The 22,069-nt window shown below is 40.4% G+C and overlaps 1 protein-coding gene across 1 annotated transcript; it reads left to right on the top strand.

Annotated features, from left to right (window-relative positions):
* Window positions 1–21: 21 nt before the first annotated feature.
* CCT5 (chaperonin containing TCP1 subunit 5) lies at window positions 22–21,892 on the top strand. The gene is made up of 11 exons (XM_075212757.1): window positions 22–218; window positions 1,436–1,496; window positions 1,582–1,746; window positions 5,443–5,641; window positions 7,305–7,497; window positions 10,337–10,486; window positions 11,166–11,285; window positions 11,366–11,551; window positions 11,963–12,100; window positions 15,596–15,776; window positions 21,639–21,892. Exons 1-11 carry the CDS (start codon window positions 114–116, stop codon window positions 21,764–21,766), a joined length of 1,626 nt encoding a protein of 541 aa, XP_075068858.1. The 5' UTR covers window positions 22–113; the 3' UTR covers window positions 21,767–21,892.
* The last annotated feature ends 177 nt before the right edge of the window (window positions 21,893–22,069 follow it).

The following is a 22,069-nucleotide window of genomic DNA, read 5'->3' on the forward strand; positions in this document are numbered from 1 at the left end:
GAACAGCGGTTGGAACGTTGGTTTTGCACATGCGCGTGACGGAAGCCGGGTGGAGTTAAGACAGCGTGCTAGTTACTGTCTGAGTCTTTCCTTCATTCTCCGTTGTTACAGCCATGTCTTCTCTAGGCACTCTCGCCTTCGATGAGTATGGACGGCCGTTTATCATCATCAAGGATCAAGATCGTAAATCACGTCTGTCCGGATTGGAAGCTCTTAAGGTAGGAGATGAAGATCCTGCGGCTTTATGTTCACCAGACAGGGGGTAGGGTGGTAGTGGCGGCGGCCTGTGAAGCGTCTCATTATCATCAGATGCAATGTGAAACCGCAAGTGATCTCTTTTTCGCATTAATGTGTTACTGTGTGAAGCAATGCTTAACCTATTACGCGTAATCTGAGAGGTCCATGCAGAGCTGGATTATGGCTTTGGGGGGCCCGGGGCACTTCAGACAGGGGCCCCCTGCCCCTAAGATCTAAAATCAAGGCAGTGGTTCCCAAACTTTTGCCGTTTGCGGCACCCTTAGAGTCTCCATAATTTTTTCAAGGTACCCCCTCCAAAATAATTACCGAGCAATCCCCACTCTCTGTGCCCCTCTGCATCCCCACTCTCTGTGCCCCTCTGCATCCCCACTCTCTGTGCCCCTCTGCATCCCCACTCTCTGTGCCCCTCTGCATCCACTATATATAATCTCTTCAGTAATTACTTTGTTATTGATTAATAAAATAGAATCTGCCACTCTGGCATTGGTGTTACCAGTCTAATATTAATGTTCAATGTGTATTTATTGAAACATTACTGATCAAATAAATAATCATGTATATACATATTTAAGAAGACCCCCTCATTGCACGATTATTACTTGATTGCTTGATTAAATATGTCAAATGTAGTATATATATCTTCCTTATCACTGAATGTCAGGCGTGATGTCATCACGCCTGACATTCAGTAAGAAGAGGGAAGGATGCTGGGTCCCGGCCGCCGCCGGATTGGTAAATTTTTGTTTTGTTTTATTTTTTTTATTTTTTTTTAATCCTCCTGGCCGCAGCACCCCTGTGACAGCGGCGCACTCTTTGGGAACCTAGGTTCTAGGTAGTAATCTTTACTCATTTGTGCTTGTAAAGCTGAGCAATGTTTTTATTACCACAACTGTAGTATTTGAGCACAGAAACATAACCGCAAGGATACTATGGAACCTTGCAGAAAATTGTATCAGCTTCGAGGATGGAATAACTTATTGCAAGTGCGGGGATGGATTTATTGATTCCATACTCATTCTCATGAGACTATTAATACATAATTATATATTAATCTCGTATGCTTACATGTGCGGTCTACATATAACCATAAAAAACAATGCTGAAAGTGTTAACATGCCCTTGTACTATTTAATGTTTATAGATGGTTTAATAACCTTACAATTCGTATATATTTCAGTCTCACATTATGGCAGCAAAAGCAGTTGCTAACACCCTTAGAACTTCGTTGGGACCCAATGGTGAGTAAACCTTTTACCTGACCTCTCTTATTTTTTTAGCTCTCATACTTTTATTTAAATTACACTTTTTTTAATTGCTTTCCAGGCCTTGATAAGATGATGGTAGATAAGGATGGTCAAGTTACCGTAACTAATGATGGTGCAACAATCCTTGGCATGATGGATGTTGATCATCAGATTGCCAAACTGATGGTTGAATTGTCTAAATCTCAAGATGATGAAATTGGTGATGGGACCACAGGAGTTGTTGGTAAGAATCTAGAATTAATTATTGTTTAAAGTAGCATTACCACATAAAGTTGAGAACACAGCTGATAACATAGGCTACAGAGGGCCCTACTGTGAGAGCTTGCTGTCTCGAGGAAGGGATTGTAGGAGTTGGGAATTGTTTGGTTTTTAACACCTACACTACACTCCTTAGTCCCAATACATCATTTCATACAATTTAAAAAAAGTAAGAAAGGGCTTTGTCTAAGAAATGGTAAGCCTGTATGTACGCAAAGAATTGCAATTATCTGTTTTTATAGAATTTTACAGCAGATTTTAGCCACAGGATCCATGTAGTTTGATGAACAATTTTTGTAATACAAACTAAATTTGTATTGACCTGTACTATTTTTGTTGGAATATAATTACTCACATCTCCTACCCTTTTGATAGTGATTATATTTTCAAATTTCCCCTAAACATGCTAACCTTCAGTATTTTAATCTATTTTTCTTTTAATATATTTCATCTACAGAATGCTTTACTTATCTACATTGTTAAAACCTTTGATATATTAAAGAGATTAAAAAAAAATATATATATATAATTAACTACAGTTGATGTTTTTGTGCGGTTAATACTGTATTGAGCCTTTTGATTTTCAGCCTGATGTGCATGATTTGACATTTAACTGTTGTTGCCACACTGGATCATCATTTATTTATGTAGTGCCACAGATTCTGTATCTCCAGACAATCATCTTACACATATGATATGTTTCATACAGATAAACATAAGTTACATGGATACAGTTAAGCATAATAAGATATACATGGATAGTCATGAGCTAGCCATGGATACAGGTATGAATATCATGTGTGAGTGAACAGACAGAAAAAGATTCATGCTAAGACATGACATCAGGGTTGTAAGAGTGAACAGATCGGAGACAGTGTAGCGAGGACCCTGCCAATGAGTGCTTACATTCTAGGTGTAATGAGACAGGTGTAGACAGGGCTGCCAAGAGGAATTCAGGTCCCCGTTACAACTAATTCATGGGGCCCCCCTCATAGTTGAGTATGGTAAAAAAAAAAAAATCGGGTGTGGCCATGCATTTGGGGGCATGGCAAATGCGCCATTGGGGCGTGGCTAACACATCAACATCACTAGGCTCTCAATTCGCCCGAGCGTCGCATATGTCCAAGCACTCCTGATGCAGTGTGTAAACAAAGAGTTCAGTCTTGGCCTCCACCTTACATTGGGCACAACACTCACCAAAAATTGACATTGTCCCTACTAGAATCACAACATTTCACATACTGTCCTGCTCTCTCCTACCTCTTCTTCTCACTTTCACCACCTGTTGCTGCATGTTTCTTTAGTTGCGGCTTGTCTGGATCCCGGAATGCTGGGGGCCCTATTTGGGGAAAAAATAGCTACATTTAGATAATTCCAAACAACCCTGGCGTTAAATCAATACCATCCACGATTAATAATAAGGCCTTTCTCCAGCTCCAATACTACAATAATGTGCCCCATCATCGCCATGCCTTATGATCACACTGCGCCCTCCATGCTGCTTTTGCCCCCTTCACCTGGCTCCCCTTCATCACACTATACTACGCTGCTCCCCCCCCCCTTTTTCAATCCCACTGTGCCATGCCTCCCCCCCTTTTTAACCCCACTGTGCCATGCTGCCCCGTTTTTTAACCCCTCTGTGCCCCCCTCGTTTTCCTCCCTTCACTTACTTTTTCTCCTTTCTTGGTCTTCTCTGCTGCTCTGTGCCCCATTGCTCCAGACTGCCTGAATGCTGGGCATGACATGATGATGACACACCTGGCATTCAGACAGTCTGAATGGAGCACAGAGCAGCAGAGAGGAGGGATACTGGCTCTGCGATCAGGTTTGTATGTTTTTTTTCTTTTTTAAACCAGCCTTCTCCCCCCCACCAACGACCGAGCCCCCTGCAAAAAAAAAAAGAAAGGGGAAAAAAAACGTTTAAAAAAAAAAATCAGCAGGGCAAGGGCCCACGCCGGGCCCCCTGACATGCCTGGGCCCGGGTAATTGGTCCCCGCCACCCCTCTCGGCGGCCCTGGGTGTAGATAGGACACTGGTGGGTGTGGTGGACAGGGGAATAGAGGGCATGTAGAGGTGAGTTTTGAGGTAGCTTTGAAGGGTTGTGGGTTGGGAGAGTCTGGTAGGACAAGGCAAGGAGTTCTATAGGTGGAGAGCAGTGCAGGAGAAGTCTTGAAGACGGTAGTTGGATAAAATTACAAGTGAGGGGGGGGGGGGGGTAAATTTGAAGGTCGGAGATGGATCTGGTGTGTATCTCGTGGTAAGGTTAGAGATGTATGGAGGGGAAATGTTCGTGAGGATGGGCAGCTTGAACTGAATTCTGGAAGCTATGGGAAGCCAGTGAAGGCATTTACAGAGTGGAGCTGCGTGAAATGAAGCTGTCTAGCCGCAGCATTCAGGATGGATTGTAGAGGGGAAGGCTGATGAAAAGGTGGGTACAGTGGTCCAGATGTGAAATAATGAGCCAGTGGACCGTGGTTTAGTAACTTCCTGAGTGAGAGAGTGCAGTGTTGCAGAAAATGAGGCTTCAAGAGTGCGAGAGGGAAGGATGAGGGGTGGGGGGGAGTTGCCTGTAAGGTAGATGTGTGGAGGGGTAGCTGATTTAGTAGGGGGAAAGATAAGCTCAGATTTAGACAAATAAAGTTTGAGAAAGCATTGGCTCATCCAGGTGGATATGACAGTGAGGCAACTGTACATGAGGGGTAGGAATAAGGTTGAGATGTCTGGGGAGGAAAGGTAGATTTGGGTGTCGTCTATGTATGTGGGGTCAAAGGATTGTTTGAGTTCACATTGAGAGGAGGCGTAGATAGAGTAGGTGGGCTCTTTGGAGAACACCAATAGAAAGAGGGAAGAGTGAAGTAAAGAGAATGAAGGAGCAACCAGGGAATTAAGAGGTGAACCAGAAGAGGACTGTTATGTAGGCCAAAGGAAAGTGATCAAAAGCAGCAGATAGGTCGAGAGGGGCATGACAATGGAGAGGAAGCTTTCACTTGGCTAAAAGTAGATCATATGTCTCTTTAGTGCCTGCAGTTTCCTTAGACCATTACCCTAACTTGCATCATACATCATTTAGGTCACCAGCACTGTTTTCAAACTTAAAACTTTGGATGTATTCCATCAGACCTCACTGACTTGTCTGCTTAAAGTTTTGAGCATTTTGACAGGATCTCCTCCGCATATGGACCAATGTCTACCTTGGCAGAAGTATTCTAGTTAGTTTACTGAGAGACACTTTTTTTTTCCCTCTTAAGTACTAAACTAAATACTTTAGATCTGCTATATGCTCAGATTTAGAAATATCTTTTTTTTTTTTTTTTTTTTTTTTTTTTTTGTTCTCTTTTCACTTTGATATCTAAATATGTTGTCACCTTAATGGCGACTTTTTCTTCTTTGTCTGAGCCCTTGTATATTCTTTTTTTCTTGGTCTTCTGATTAACCAACCATACTCCTTTTTATCCCCATTTTTCTGAGTTTGAATTTTTTCATTTTTTTTTTTTTTTAAGGACATAAGCCATGTTTGACTGATGCTGTACTCCATTTTATGGTCTCCACTCTGCCATCTCCACCTCCCCTGTTTCCTCCAACTATCATTAACTGCAGTGTAGATATACAGGTTAAATTTTCCAGTGCATTATAATCTATCTTCTGTAAATTCTCTCATCAGTTCTTGCAGGAGCTTTGCTGGAACAAGCTGAGCAATTGTTAGATCGTGGTATTCATCCTATAAGGATTGCAGATGGATATGAGCAAGCTGCAAGAATTGCTATTGAGAACCTAGATAAGATCAGTGACCATTTTCCCGTCGATCCAGAGAATGTTGAACCACTTATTCAAACTGCGATGACCACACTGGGATCAAAAGTGTAAGATCACTATATATTATAGATGTTCTTTCAATCAAGAGTTGTGTAGCTCCTGGAATGCAGCCTGCACTTTTATTAAGGGTTTCAATGTATGTGTAAAACCCTTTGTACCCTACCAGTTTAGTAACATATATGTTGGTTATGCATTTGAAACTAAGCTATAGTGTGATTGCTTAGTTCTTCATGCTGACCTGACCTTATATATTGTAACCTTGGCTGATGAACAATGGGTTTACACATTTGTCAGTTGCTATTAAAGGCATGAAACCACTGCAGTGTGTAGCAAATCTTCTTTGAGCCTCACCAGATAAGATTAATGGAGGAAATGTAGGATGTGAGAGAAACAAGATTTGACAGATCTATAGAAAACTGTTGTACTCAACCTTCTTTTTTCTTGCTGCTTGGATCTGGAGAGGTTGTTCCAGTAAGGGGGGAGCCCAAAAATAAATTTTGACCTCACTTGGGGTACTGACTTGCATGCTGCATACCTCAGCTTAAAGACCACTAAACATAAAGGGGCTATTAATATTTATAAATCTATATGGGAAATAAAATCAGGAGCTAGTCAGAATAAAAATTTTGAAAGGTTTTTGTTTGTCTTTTCTCTATGTAGTTTGCAATTTTTTTTTAGTATTGTGCAAGCAGAAATGAAGTATACCAATATAACAAAAATAAATATTTGTGCCCACACATTTTTAGGTTGGTTAATTTTGATGGCTTCCTCTGGATATTCTTTCATATAATGGCTGGCACCCCACCAATCCCCTGATAGCCTATGTGTTTTGGGGAAGCAAATGAAAGTATTTCTTCTGATGCATTCAACCTTACCACCAGAGTACACCAGCTAAATGTGAAATTTGTTGATTAATATCAATATGATCTGATGGCCCAATCTCCAGAGTTCCAGTTTGTTTTAAATTCCGTCATTTGCCTTTTTTAAATAAAATTATATGCCCAGATATTAATGAAATTCAGTTTAAATATATTCTGTATAAAAAGTGGTAAATTGAAGAATGTTTTGTGTGGCTGATGGTGTGGTTTTGATATATTTGACCAAAAAAACCAAACAATTCACCTTTTCTTTTTAACGCCACTATGTTTAAAGAGACTTCAAACCACTGAATAAGTCTTAATTTAGTGCTATGCCTGTAAATGCAGGGTGAATGTCGGTACATCTGTACTTTTAAAAGTTGGATTGAGATAATATTACAGCAAAGATTAAGAGGTCTTATACTTTGCTCATGTAGAAATAAAATTTACGTACCACAGCTCATGATCCATTAAATAGAACGTGGCACATAATTAGCCAATGAGCAAGCGTTTTTAAAATGTACCTACACACAGTGGAGGCACATACTGTTTTTTTTTTTTGTTTTTTTTTTTTTAAGAACCCATGTCTCATGATTGCTTGGCCTGAAGTGCATTGGTGATTGATGCTGGTTGCTAGTAAATTGATAGGCTGCAACATGTGCATTTGTTTTGACCACACAGTTTCCTGTATCTAATTAATTGCTGTACTTTAAATTCTACGGTAGGTGAGTGTATGATATCTAGCCTAAAAGAGACTTAACATGTTAAAAGGGAAATATTTAAATCTTTGACTGTTTTGTTTCAAACCTAATTTTTTTTTTTTTTTTTTTTTTCCCATGACTTGATTTTCTAGAATTAACCGCTGCCACAGGCACATGGCAGAAATTGCTGTGAATGCTATTCTGACGGTTGCTGATATGGACCGCAAAGATGTGGATTTTGAGTTGATAAAAGTTGAGGGTAAAGTTGGAGGGAAACTTGAGGACACCAAACTAATAAAAGGCGTGATAGTAGATAAAGACTTCAGCCACCCACAGATGCCAAAGGTAAATTTGAAAGCACAGCTCTGGTGGGATGAGGGGGTGTATGCTGCCTGTGAATAGTAAAATATAAGGCCTTATGACTCGGATGGGAAATAAATTCTCTTGTGTATAAATGTGCATGTATGTATATGTGTGTGTTAACTTTATGCAGGCATGTTAACACATTTTAATAAACAATTTTATTTTTTTTAATCAATTTGTGGCAGCTGGAGCTGCTTTTGCACCCATTTTGGCATTGGCCTGAGTTAATCTAATCATAGATTTATGGGGGATGACAATCTGGTAAACAAAGGTCTGAGTTGTTAACTGTTGTGTACCATATTTGGGAGGCATCACAGTATTTAGGGGATGCTGCTCTTGATGTGGCCAAATGTTGGCCATTCTAGTTGCACTGCAGCATACACTCTGGCTTAGAGCTGTGAAAGTGGATGCAGAATCCAAAAGGACACTTGAGTCGCTGCCCTTTGATGGCACTGTCCAGTCTGGAACGGAATTAAACAAAATTAATAGATTCACAGTAGAAAAGAGCCTTCCTTACTCCCAGTCAGAGGTTTGAAATTTAGTTTCTCGGCAAATCCAGGGGCTCAAGCTCTAGAGAACAATCTTGCTTTGTGCGTGTGGCAGAGTATAGCGGAAGACGGCCCTGGTCAGCCAAACAAATAGCCTTCAAACTCTAATAAATTGTCAGTATGACATGCTCTCAACACACCCAAGGAGTTAATGTTGTCGGAGCCAGCTTTCTTCTCTTCTAGAATCCGTACCCCTCCCCCTCAAGAACTGGCCAAGACGTTTGTTCCTTAAGAAGGCCATTCAATCTTGATTCTCCTTTTGAAGTGTTAATCTGGAACAGCAAGTGGAACCTTATACCAATCTGTTTTTGGTCAAGAAAAGTGACATGAACTTTTGAACTATCTTGAACTTCCATCTGTGGGTGGACACAAGTTCAAGATGGCCCATAAAGATCAGTAATAAATGGAATGAGGCAGGATGAGTATAGCTTTTGTGGGTATCTGGTGCATATCTGCATGTAACTATCTGGGAAGGGCCATCAGTGTCTAATCAGATTTGTGATCAAATCTCATCATTGTCAGTTTTTTATAGTTACCCTTCTGTTTGGCAACAGTGAGTATTCACAAATGTTATGGCAGTTATTCAAAGGACAGTGACTGTTGGATGACCTGTTAACTAAAAGTGGTATCTAAGTAGGGAATAAGTCCTTTTTCCAGACCCAGTTACAGGAGACAGTCCAGACTCTGGAGTCTAATTATGGCTAATCAGTTTCCAGAAGCCTAAACCGTTCTAAAAATAGCATTTGTTGAGTAGGAGGAATGTTATTCGATACCAGTAGACAAGATTCTCGATCAAGAGATTGATAAGATATCTCCTAGATGTCTATAGGATTGTATCTCTGTTGAACCAAAGTGCGGAACACTAGCGCAAGATGCAGGGATCTGAAGGAGTCACTGAAATTACCACCTGACTTACCTGTCCTTTAAAAAAAAAAAACATGACTTCAATAGCCATGCCATTAAAGCTAAAAAGGTCTCGGACACCATCTTTGAGACCATACTTAAGCATAGAAAGCTTATTTAAGCTAAAGATAAGTAGTTTGGAAAATATATATTTCTTAGTGCGAAAAAGGTTTTCACACCACTGCCTTTGGTAGACTGATTTCCTCTTGGCAAGAAATTTTCAGATCTAGGAGCTTCCATAGGTCCCCCTTTCTCGTTTTTCATGAAGACTGCGCTGTCTTTTGTACAAAACATTTGTTCCTACCGAAGGCAGAGTATATTTTTCTCTTGAATCAAGACATTGTTATCTCATCTTTAGGAAAAGATGGCTCTTCAGAAGAAGAAACTTCCCAATCCTTATTAGATGTGGTCAAACCTCTGAGGGCCTATTTGAATAGGACGTCGACTATTGGGAAAATTGACCTTTTGTCTTACACAAATTGCTGACTAGCAGACAATTGCTAAATGGATTACTATGGCAAATCAACCTGCATATATTGGATCAGGAAAGTCTGTTCCTAAATATTTAAAGTCTCTTTACAGATCAGTGACTCTATCTTGAGTGGCAATTGGGCCTTGACAGAGCAGCTGTTGACGGGCAGCTACCTGGTTGCCAATCTATACAGTCACAAAATGATAGTTTCAATGTTTTTGCATCAAGTCTAGTTTTGAATAAAAAGGTCTGCACTCTGAAATTTCAGGGACAGCTTTGGAACGTCCTCACAGTCGCTGTCTCCCTCAGTTGGATGAAAGAAAAACCAGGTGTTTTGTGCTTATATTCAATCCATTTCCCTACTTCAATTTGGGGACACTGCACTCCGACTTTTTTACGCTCTTCTCTTATTGATTGTTAGAATTTAATAGTTTTCTGAATTGGAGAATGATTTCTTGTTAGATTTTGCCCTTTGTGGTGTGAGCTTACCTCATTGGAGGGCATTTAGAGGGGGTTGGAGCTTTCGGGATTTGTGCATAATTCATTTTAAGTGCATAACTTTTAGAGCAGCCTTTATAGCAATTGTTGCAGTGTTCCTGATGCAATCAGAGAAAAGGATTTAGTGCAAGTACAAAAATCTTATTTTGAATATACTGGCCATTTAGAAGGGATGTGCAGCAGAGTCCAACCGCAGATACAGTTTAGTTAAAATTTTAAAGGTATGCATTTAGTTCTGAGTTCAGTATTGTGTGTTGTGCTAAAAAATGACAATGATGCCTCCGTGACTTGTTTATGCCGGTCAAGTTCATCATGGTATATTTGCAGAATGAATTTTCGAGTTTTCACTTTTATTTAGATTAGTAAAGTATATGCTTGTGATTTATAATCTTTATTCCAGGAAGTGAAAGATGCTAAAATTGCTATTCTCACCTGTCCATTTGAGCCACCTAAGCCCAAAACTAAACATAAACTTGATGTGACCTCAGTTGATGACTATAAAGCACTTCAGAAATACGAGAAAGAAAAGTTTCTTGAGATGATTAAACAGGTTGGTATCAAAATATTGTTGTTTTATAAATGCATACATTGTTTTTCCCCCTACACTTGAAAAGCGGTTAATTTAAGAATCTTGCGTGATAGATTGGTGTGCTAACCTGACAGTTAATATTTGACTGACATCAAGTGTACATGGAAAAATCACAACTTTCACTCCTCATAAATTTGTGATATTGCATGTCAGTGATTTTATGGTTTTGAATTTGAGTCTCTCCTCTAGACTTTGTTTTGATCCCTCTGGGTGAAAGTACGTTGTCATAGTTACTGGTTGCATCCACTTGCATACATACAATGCTTTGTCATGAAGCTGTGAGTTCTGTCATGGCTGCTTATTTTAAACCATTTTTCTTTAAAAAAAAATGTTAATATTAAAGATTTCTGCAACCTATGTAGTGAAAATCAAGCTTCAATTCTTCAGGTGTCCATTTGCACCAACTGATTAAAAGATTGGTGCTCTTTGTACAGTTTGTCATAGTGTGCCATAAGTATAAAATGAGAAGACTGCTCTGCTAAAAATTTAGAATGTAACCCAACATTACACCTGTGTAGTAGTCCATGCACGCACAATCTGGCTTTTGAAATGTGACTGACATAATTTAGTATAATGCAGGTTGAAAACATACTTAACAATATATTTGTTTGGTTTGTTTTGTTGTGTTTTTGGCTTGTAGATTAAAGACACTGGTGCTAATCTTGCCATATGTCAGTGGGGCTTTGATGATGAAGCAAATCATTTACTGCTACAAAATGAACTACCTGCTGTCCGTTGGGTTGGAGGTCCGGAAATAGAGGTAAGGAATATGACTCCCCCTGGATCCTCTCCCTTATGATATACCGAGTAACAGTTCCACAATATGCCTTGTTCTTCCAGTTAATTGCTATTGCTACTGGAGGCCGTATTGTTCCACGATTTTGTGAGCTAACATCTGAGAAGCTTGGGTATGCTGGAATAGTAAGAGAAATTTCATTTGGAACAACCAAGGATCGGATGCTTGTTATAGAGCAATGTAAGAACTCAAGAGCTGCAACCATTTTCATCAGAGGGGGAAATAAGATGGTAAGTATGGTGACTGTGTATTTTGTGCCCTGCATGTTCTATCTAAAGGATTTTAAACAGTGCAACTGAAATAAGTAGGGGTGCGTGAACGCTTAACTGGTAGATAATCTGTCATGGATGAGATCTTTCCTGAAATGACCATTGTACTGGAAGATAATATCCTTGTCAAGTGAAAACATCCTGCAGATTTTTTTCAGAGGTTATGGCTTGGAGTTCATGTACTCTCCTCTCATAGTGAGATAATCTGTTACAATCTGAATGAAATAGAACATGAAATCTTAAATTAATTGCTTAATATTCATGCATAAATGTTTAGTTCCAAATTGTTAATAGGAATTGCATAAATATTAGAGTAGCTTTTTCACAATAAGTCCCAGTGTTTGAAATTTATTTTTTTATTTATACATTAAGATCATCGAAGAAGCTAAGCGTTCACTTCATGATGCACTGTGTGTGATTCGGAACTTAGTACGTGATAGCCGCATTGTTTATGGTGGTGGAGCTGCAGAAATATCCTGCGCCTTAGCAGTTAGTCAAGCTGCTGACAAGGTAAATAAGTTGCGTCTTTTTCATAATTAAGAAATCTTTATTGGATCAGTTCAACACACAAACTCAATGGATTAAGCTTCCATTACTTGTAGTAACTTTCTTTTTCCCATGTTTATTATATATAATTGTAAATTTAGCTCTTAAGTCCATGTGTTACAGCTCATACCCATTCACATGTATGTCTAAAATAAAAATAGAAGCAACTCTTATAGATGTTCTAAATACAATTTATATACTTTAAATATTACTCCTGTTTGTTTTCTCTTGTTTAATGTTGATTGCTATTTTTCTGCCTTGTTTTAAATTAATAAGTGATATGTAATATATTGTATTAGGAATATTTGTCAGCGCAGCTCCAGCTTTTCTTTGTTTACTTTTTTGCTGTTTGGTATTTAGGAATAATAGTGCCCCTAGAGCAGCAGCAGTTACAATCACTTAGGGACCGCTTTGGGGCGTCTCTGAATCCGTGTAGGGCACTTGACACCCCCTTTTATGTTCTTGTCCTTGGTTTGTTTTTTAAGTGTTCCTGTTTAGCATAAGTACAAAAATCGAAATTTTTTTTTTTTTTTTTACATCTAAAGTGCACTCTAGAAAATAAAATGCTTTTGAGACGTATTTGCTTTCTTCTATCCTCCATAGCAGTTGTTACAGTGTGTTAATCCCTCATAGCTTAGATAGAGGCCAGAAATTAGAAACGCCCCAGTTAGTATATAGTCAGCTCCACCTTTTTTGTCTCTAGATGGGTAGTCCCAGCGACTTGCCATCTGTTGTCTAAGCAGAGGGCTGTTCTGGCTACCTGGAGAACAGCAGTCTGCTACGTACGGGGAAGGTCTGTAACAATCCAAATCTTGTGTTCGTTCATGGTCTTCAGCAGCATACGTGTGCACTACATAATGGCTCGCAAGGCTCAAAATGGTGGGCCAGGCAGGCCAAGGACTTAAGTACTAATCTTAAGCGTACCCTGCCCTGGAGGAAAGAGAGCTTCCACCTTCTTGGTGACTATGCAGTATCCGGATATCTGCAGCGGATTGGCACTTGAGTCCAACCCAAAACAGCCGAAGAGCACTGCTCTAGGAAAGTGCCTAAATTAAGGGTGGACTGCCCCGATCGCACCCCCCTGGATCAGCCACTGTACACATGTGTGTTCATGAGGTAAAATTACCTCACGAAAATGAGTTTGACCCCCTCAACTCGTCAATAATGTCAGTATACCAAATTTCAGCCCTTTTTGAGGTTTTTTTCCCCCACACACACTAAGAATTTAGTAGGTCAGTTAACCCGTGCATGATACTCATGCATTCTAGTCAAATCAAGCTACTTAAGGTGTTAAAAACTCCCCACTGTCACCCCTGGCAACCACCAACCACTCCCAACTGTCACTTCTCCTTCAAGAAATATATAGGTCAGTGTATAACTCTGCCCAGCAGGTGGCGCTGCAGCTTGGTTGTTTGTTTTCCCCCACGCCACTAGACATTTATATTATAGATATATCCCTTTTTTTGTCATATGTTAACTATGTTTTCTTGGATGATCCGCTATCGTTATTGTTAGTGTATCTTATGTGCGGCCCAAACCAACTCGTCTTCCAATGTGGCCCAGGGAAGCTAAAAGGTTGGACACCCCTGCTTTAAAGGGAGGTTCTTCCGGATATTCTCAAATCGCCAAGAAGGCACCAGGAGCAGGACCATGATGATGGAGGTAGCAAAAGTCATGTCATGAACAGAAAAGAAACATGAGCTCCCTCTCAGCACTTCATGTGGCAGGCGGAGAGAATTTTATAGCAGATTATCTCTGCATTCGGTAGAGGATGCAAATTTGTCTGCCATCTTGTAGACATAATGACATCCTTCTATTGTCACAAAGCTCCAAAAACCAAAAATGATATACTCTGGTAATCCCATGAACTTTTGATATTGGGTATGTCTTGCATCTATTTGTTCTCATTGCTTGCACCATGCAAATGATTTCTCATTCATCAACTCTGGGGGACACTGCTACAATGGGGTTGTATGAGGGCACAGAGGAGTTGGCACTTAAATAGTTGAACTAAACTTGCTGCTGACTCCTCACCTCTGCAACCCCTACTAGCCTCAGTGTAGTTTAAGTGCCCAAGAACTTGTGCTGTTTCAGTACTTGCTGTTTAGATTAGGTTAGTTTATGCTTATTTTTTCCTATTTTATTTCTTTAGAGCGAGGAGATGTAAGTGCTGTCATATCCTGTACATTTTGAGGTTTTGCGCTTTAGTCCCCTCCTAAAGTCATTTGTGGCATCATGAGATCTCTAGTTATCAACACGGATATCTGATCATGTTAAGCACTTAAAATAAAATTCTCTAAGGTGGTAATCCTAGTGGCAATTAGCTCTGTCGGGAAAATATGAGATCCCTGGTGCCCTTTCTGAATATTTGTACAGATTAGGTAAGAAAGTTGGATTAGTCTTTAATACACCCTTAAGTGTTGTCCACTTTTCTCTGTCCTACCACTGGGGGACACTGCTAGACATCGGGTATAGTAGGTGGGACTGGAGTTTAGGCCCTTATTAAACTTGTTTGTTCCCCTGACTCCTCCCCCTCCTCTGTAGCTGAGACTTCAGTTGTTGTAAGTGCCTTGGAGATAGGTCACTCTGGTATAGGCTCCTGCCTATACTTTAATTAGATTTAGGATTTCACATTTTTATTCAAGAAATGCCATTGCTTTCTTTTTGTTCGCAACTAGTTGATTATCAAGAGTGAAGGCTACACACATTGGATTTGGTCAGAGCAATCTCATACCTTCTATGGAACAGAGGGATTTACCAACACAGAACAACTCTTTGAGATTCAGCATGACTTGGGAAAGGGTATACCCCTTCCAAACACAATGTCGAGGTTGGTTAGAAAAGTCCATTGTACAAACGAGACACAAGTAAGGTACCAGAAATCTTGAAGGCTCGCTCAGGAAGAGCAGTGGCAACGTCTTGGGCACACGGTGCTTAGGCCTCAACAGTGGAACTTGTCGAAGCAGCCGGATGGTCATCTATTCATACCTTCACCAGATATGATCTTCTGAATGTGATTTCATCTGCTGATGCACAGTTTGAGACCTATTCTCCACATAGCTAATTATTTTCTGGCTGCTATGGAGTATCTTGAGGAAAAGGAATTATAGCGATGTATAATCTTATTTTTTTAGTGGCGCCTGGAAAAACAGGTGAAATGGCAGGAGTTCTAAGTTTTTATGGTGGTAAAAGACAAACCTCCATGAAAAGACTTTTGTTGTCTTGTTTGTTACATTATGCAACTTAAAATAGCAAGACAAATAAAGCCGAAGGAAATACTTTGCTACAATACAAGCCGCATATAGTATACATTAAAAAAATGAATTTAAAATTTTTACTAGTAACTGTCTGTGCCTGCGAAGCTTTCATGAGCCTGACTTGGCAAATGCTACTGTGATCTTTGCAAAAAGTATATTCTTAACACTTATTTTTTTGTCTTTATTTTTTTTTCCTATTTAGTGTCCATCCTTGGAGCAGTATGCAATGCGAGCTTTTGCTGATGCTTTGGAAACTATTCCTATGTCACTTGCTGAGAACAGTGGTAGGAGCCCTATTCAAACCATGGCTGAAGTACGTGCAAAGCAAGTTAAAGAAAAGAACCCTGCACTTGGCATTGATTGCCTGCAAATGGGCACTAATGGTGAGCTATTTTGAGTTTAGAAATTGTTGATTTCCTGAAAGTTTTACTGTGTTCACCATTTCCAAAGTGAAATATGAATTGTGATGCAATACAGGTTGTGCCTTCTAGATTAATAGTTTTCTTCATGGGTTTGTATGCTGCATGAAATGGCTGGATAGTAGCACTTTACTTTTCATCTGAAAAAAAACCCTAAAAGCAGAGCTAAGTTTCTCCTGGCAGTCCACTCTTGCCGTTGGATTGCCTGTGGGGCACCGGCCCTATTGCTGCAGTTTATGCCTTTGGATCCATGTGTCTTTAGCACCCGTGGTGTCCATTTCCCTGCAATCAGGTAAGTAGCTCCCAACTTTTCTGGTAACATGGGGTGGGGGTTATGTGGGTGCTGCCCTTCATATTTCATAGCAGCCCCACTCTAGGTACTGGAAGGCTAAGTGGCCATCCCTATGTGCTGATCCCAGGGGGAGGTAATCCTCTTCCAGCACCTTCTCCATAGTGTGAGTTCCCACAGAAGCCGCACAAAAGCTCACCCAAATGGTCACAACGGCCATCTTTGGAAGACTGAAACACCAGCTTCTTCTCTCCATCTGAACTCCTTTCTTTTTGGGCTCTAGTGGGTGAGGTATGTGGATGCTGTTTTCTGAATGCTTTTTCTCTATCCATTGTGCTCTATGTACAGTTCAACATATTCCTGGATTGTGCAGCTTTCTGTTCTTTTCTACATTCATTTGTTTCTAGGTCTTGAGGAGTTCATCCGTGGCTAAACCTGGAGGTGAGACAGTGGCAAAGGGTTGTACCTGCTTCAGATAACATACCAAATTGCCTTCCCCAGACCTGGACAGATGCCTTGTGCACGCATGTACGTGGAGGACTAGCAGCCACATTTGCCTATGAGTGCGCCCACTGATGTGATTGCTGACAAAGCTCACTGCACACCTTGTGGAGCAGAGCAGGAGCACTTGCTTCTCCCGTGGCAGCCTCCAGAAGCGCAATGTTCTACCCTCAGCCTCTTTTCAGGACGCTTTCAGCACCTGGGGGATTTGTTCAGATATCCTCTTTTGAGAAGCACCTACAACCACTACTACATCTGGACCTCAGTTTTTTGAAGGGGGAAGTGGCAGAGCAATTTGTTGCTGAGGTTTTCCCTCTTGATTCCAAAAAGCTTAAAGTTAATCTCTTTAAGGTATGCCAAAAAGAAAGCACTAAATCAAGGAATCTGAGGTTCTAGAATGTTCGCTGTTCAAGAGGAAACGAGAACTTTCATTTGCCTCATCTCAGTTGGAGGAACTGCTTTGTGAGGCATTGGTTAGACCTGACTGTAGTTTTCAGGTGTCATGCAGACTGAAATCCCTCTCTCTCTTCCCTAGTGACAATATAGAAAAATGTGAGTCCCTCCGCCAAAGGAAGATGATTCATAGCTTGTCTCCCCTAGCGCGGAGAGGAAGATTGAGACCTAGACCCAGCTTGGATCAATAAAGTGGTGGAGAGATGGGTGGAGCAGTTGGCAGAAATTCTGGAATATGACAAACCTAATTATGATTTGCCTAACCTAGTGGTGCATATCTGGGGGGCATCTCCAAGTATCTTGGGGAAACCTTCATTGATATGGGGCTCATGGGAGCTAGCGTTTCTCTTGCTTTGGTCCTGGGAGGCAGATTCATCATCATTTGTGATGGAACAAGGTATTAATATCACCTCAGCCAGTCTACCTCGTTTCTCACAAACTGTTAACTTTAAAAATATATACTTTTTCTAGTCCTCTGGTTCCCCTATTTATCAATCATAGTTAAATTTGTATGTATTCTATTTGTAAGTAGTTAAAATGTCTTGGCAGCATGGTTTTCTTATCATGCAGACTAGTACATTTTTTCAGCCTAGGCAAAACTATTATTGTCCACTCTTCCTTTTATGAATGTACATCACACCAGGGGTTCTTGTGTGTTAAGATAGGGAAAAGGTTCACAGATAGAACTCTGTTTAATTACAGAAGACTGCATTGTGTATTTAAATGTAATGTGTCTGTTTAAACAGGAGAAATCACAATCCAAACTCTTCTCTGTAGCCATAGACTACTACCTGACCCTAATTGTATCGTGCAAATCATCTGCTATCTGAAAAGGTAAACACAGAAAAGGACTAATCGGGCAGGTCCTGAAACTCCTGAGAAGGTCATTTCTGCCTTTAAAAATGAGCTTCAGAGGACAGCAGATTAGCATTCACTACTGAGTGATAGCTGAAGTCAGGCTGGCCTTGAGATCTAGATCTCTGCCCCTGACAGGAAATGGACAATCCGTCCCTGGAATACTGCCTTTGCCCTTTTCTACTTCTCTAGGTTTTGGGGAGCTGTGTGCCTGCCAAAAGCAGAGTGACAGTGACTCTGGGCCACTGCCTTGCTGGTAGCCTCAAAGAGAGGGGGGTTAGAAGCTTGGATGGACAGATAGCAGTCACTGTAAGGGACTTTGATACTGATGTACTGTTTTTATACCCTGTATGTTGTCTATTCCAAACTGTAATGGTGTTTGTTGCAGATTATTGTTTAAATATTATTGGTTTTTGGTGCTACCATTGTGTTTTAAACTTATTTACTTTCGGATATTTGCCTGGGTGAATTTGAACCTCGAATAGGTACCGGGTAGGCCAGCTGTGTGGCAGAGGGTTACATTAAACCCATTATCGTCACACCATTAATTTAGCAGAGGCCAAAAGGACCCTGAAGTCTTTCATACTCCAGAGAGGTCCTGTTCAGTCCCAAGCTAGATAAATTATTTGCACAGGACATGGGGGAAGAGTTTCTAACTCTTTGTTAATGCATCTAGGCCTAAGGCCCCAAGTTTCATTTTTTTTCATCAGTCCTCTGCTCCCAGGGGAGAGATGCAGGAAGGTTGATAGGCTTGAGTGGCTAGACGGTCCGCATCCAAGCCCTCTTGACAATCAGTTGACACGACTGGCAGGCTGCCCACCTGGATACACCACGGTGGGAGCCCGTCTGCTTCTCTTCCAGGACCAATGGTTCATTCAACCTGCCCATACAGTAAATCGAAGGGGAGGAACCCATGAGTCCTGTGACACTTTGGGAAAACGACCTTTCATATCAGTCTCCTTTCCAGTCTCCTTTCTCTAAGTCAAAGTACACCCACAACATTTGCTTTCAGAGTCTGTTGCTCTGGGGATGGTATGGAGTTGTGTGTATGCCATGCACTCCAAACTGGTCCCACATAGTTTGAAGTAGCTTCACTTAGAACTATGTCTTTTTGATCAGTTACAAGCTCTTGTGGAAATCCTACAGGTCTAAATATATCCGTGAGTTCTTGCACTACATATTCATCATCTATCTATCTCACTAGCTATCTAGAGCCACAGGCTCTAGATAGGTAGTCGTGTAGTCAACCACAATAAGGATGACCAGTTTCCCAGTTCTGGGCTTGCTCAGTGGACCAATAATGTCCATGGCGTCCTGCTGAAAGGGCCCACCAATGATGAGGATGGGCTAGAGCGGCTGGATACCCAAGACATACGCACACCTTGCAGGAGGCTTTGTAGTGCTCAATGTCCTGGATGATTGCAGGACAGAAAAAAAATTATGCAATAACTGGGCACAAGACTTTCGGACTGAAGTTGAGTCAACAATCTCATTATTTTTCCCTTGTTTGGAACCTGTAACGGTCTGTACTTTTCCTTAGTGTCAGCAGAAAGTGTATACTGCCTTTCAGTATCTCCTTGGATAGTAGGCACTTCCGTTACACAGAGGACGTGAATAAAAGGAACAAAACACACTCTTGAAGGCCAGGACAGCACATTTGTTGATTGGTTTGATTTCATGAAGTGTACCAGCACATCTTGTTCCTCCTCATTGCATTGAATGATCTACCCAATGTACTAGATGTTCTCATACACGGCTGCTATGTATATTCCAGGTTGCAGATCACTTTTGTCTTCATTTTTTGCGACTGTGGTCATAGTGACACCAACTTTGGTTCCTGCTGTCTTTATGTCGTCTGACGACAATCGATATGTGTAGCTCATCATTACTAATAGGCCGAAATCTGTGATGAGAAAGTGTTCCTGCCACAGTCTTTGCTGTTTCTAGACTGCTATGATATAAATTCTTCTGCAGTCTGCTTAATTGTCCAGCTGTTTGGTGCCAGAGTTAATAATTTTATAACTTCTTATCATGGCGCTTCTTCACACTTTTACTTTAATCCATTTATCACACTCTGTAAATCATCACAACCTGAACATTTGCTTACTTACTGGGGTGATTCTAGTGATGTGCTAGGAAGAGACAACATTTCAGTAAGCTTCTCCTTAATGGCTGTACTTGCCTGCTCTCTCTTAGTATATGTCTCTGCTGTCTTCTCTTTACCCCGTGCAATTTCACTGGTGAACAACCAAGCTTTGTAATACTTTCATTCAGCTCATCTGGTTCAGTAACACCCTCCACCGGTGATGCAACGTCTTCTGTTGGCATATCTATGTCTGTTTGTTCTTTACAGTGCGACAGTTGAATTCTGCATTTTGGGCAAAGTTTCTGTCCTGGCCTAATAATAGCATGAAGCTGACAGTCGCCATGTTCTTTGGCCCACTTCAGTGACATAACTTTTAAGCTTTTTCTGGCTCCTTTTTTGAGACAAAAAAGGATTACAGCATGTTTTCTGAAATGCTTCATATCTTGGCAGCAGAAGCTTTTCATGATGGTAGGAGACTGTGGTTCCAGGATCATTAGTTACTGCATTTGAAACTTTAGTTCTCAGAATCAAAAGTTCCTTTTTCTTCATCTGTAAAGTGGTCCCTACTATGTAATCCAATGGTTTTTTAAGTAGATGGTAATATGGCCGTCCGTATTTAAAAGACTACCAAATGTGCACTTTTGATGAGCAGCTGCCATGTAAATTATGTATGCTGTACAACATTAATCGAGCATCCACTTAATATTTTTTTTTTTCTCCATTATGAAACAGAGTACCCTGCTGATTGTTTTTTTTTTTTTTTTTTGGTGGAAGTAATGTATACCTTTTTGAACCCTCGCCCCCCGAAAAAAAAAATGGGATCCCTAATGTTGATTGATCCTAGCGGTTTTAATTCTATTATAAAAACATGTATCTCTGCCATACTGCAAAACATGAGGCAGATAAAGTAATTTGGTTTGGCTTCGGGAGGAAGAGTTGCGTTAGGGGTCCAAATGTTGTGGCGATTCCTTAATAAACACCTGTGAAACTTCAAATAAACTGAATAAAGAAGCCACGATTAGTAAATTATTTAATAAATTGAAAAATCAATATTTAATCAACTAATTGTTACAGTCGAGATATTTGGCAGAAATGGTTGTTTTGACATCCTCTCAACTAAAAAATTTTGACCAAATCTGAGATGGGTAGTGGACATTTCATCATTTTATTTTTTTGGGGTGATCTGATGTGGAATGACCGACTAATTAACTCTAAAATGATCTTGCACCCTCATTCAACCTAGGAAGAAATATTTTAAAGTGCAAATCTTGCCTACCTGCACTCCCCTAATCCAGCAAGTACCACCCAGCCTTAGCTGTGTCTTCAATCTTATTGTGGGTTTGCCAAAAGCACCACCTCCCCCATGAGCTTTTCATCCAAATAAGATGACTTAAAAAATTACCACACAAGTTAGAGACTCCTACTTCTCGAATTTGGGACCATTGGAGAAACCTGGGAACCTGTCTGCAAAATAGCAATTTGGGGGTGGGGACTTGTGTAAGTAGGCACATATTTGGTGGGAGAGAAGGAGAGAGTGTTTGTTTGGACTTCTTGCCTAATTACATATGTTTTTTGATAAAATTCTTTCTTTAAGTAACAAGGAAGTTTTAGATGACTTTTTTTGTTTTTCTTTCTTTCTCAGATATGAAGCAGCAGCATGTCATAGAAACACTGATTGGTAAAAAGCAACAGATTTCCTTGGCTACACAAGTGGTGAAAATGATTTTGAAGATTGATGACGTACGCCGACCTGGTGAAACAGAGGAGTGAAGACGCTTATGGAGGAAATCCTACTAGAAGTCAATTTCACTTGGTCGTATCTGAATGCTATTTATTGTTTAATACAATTTACATACGGAGTTCAACATTAAATAAAACAATACATTTCTTCTTTGAGCTCTTGCTGTCTTGCTTTGATTTGCAAATTAAGTTGATTTATAGTCTGTAAATATGGCTTAAGTCTCTCTGATCTATTCAAAAGTCCTTGGATATAGAGATTGAGATTTAAATAGCAAAAACCTCCATTGAGGGGCTTTCTGTATGAAAAATGAAAACAAAATCTGACGGCAGGCC

Source organism: Mixophyes fleayi, chromosome 5 (assembly GCF_038048845.1).
Source record: "Mixophyes fleayi isolate aMixFle1 chromosome 5, aMixFle1.hap1, whole genome shotgun sequence".
Lineage (NCBI taxonomy): Eukaryota > Metazoa > Chordata > Amphibia > Anura > Limnodynastidae > Mixophyes > Mixophyes fleayi.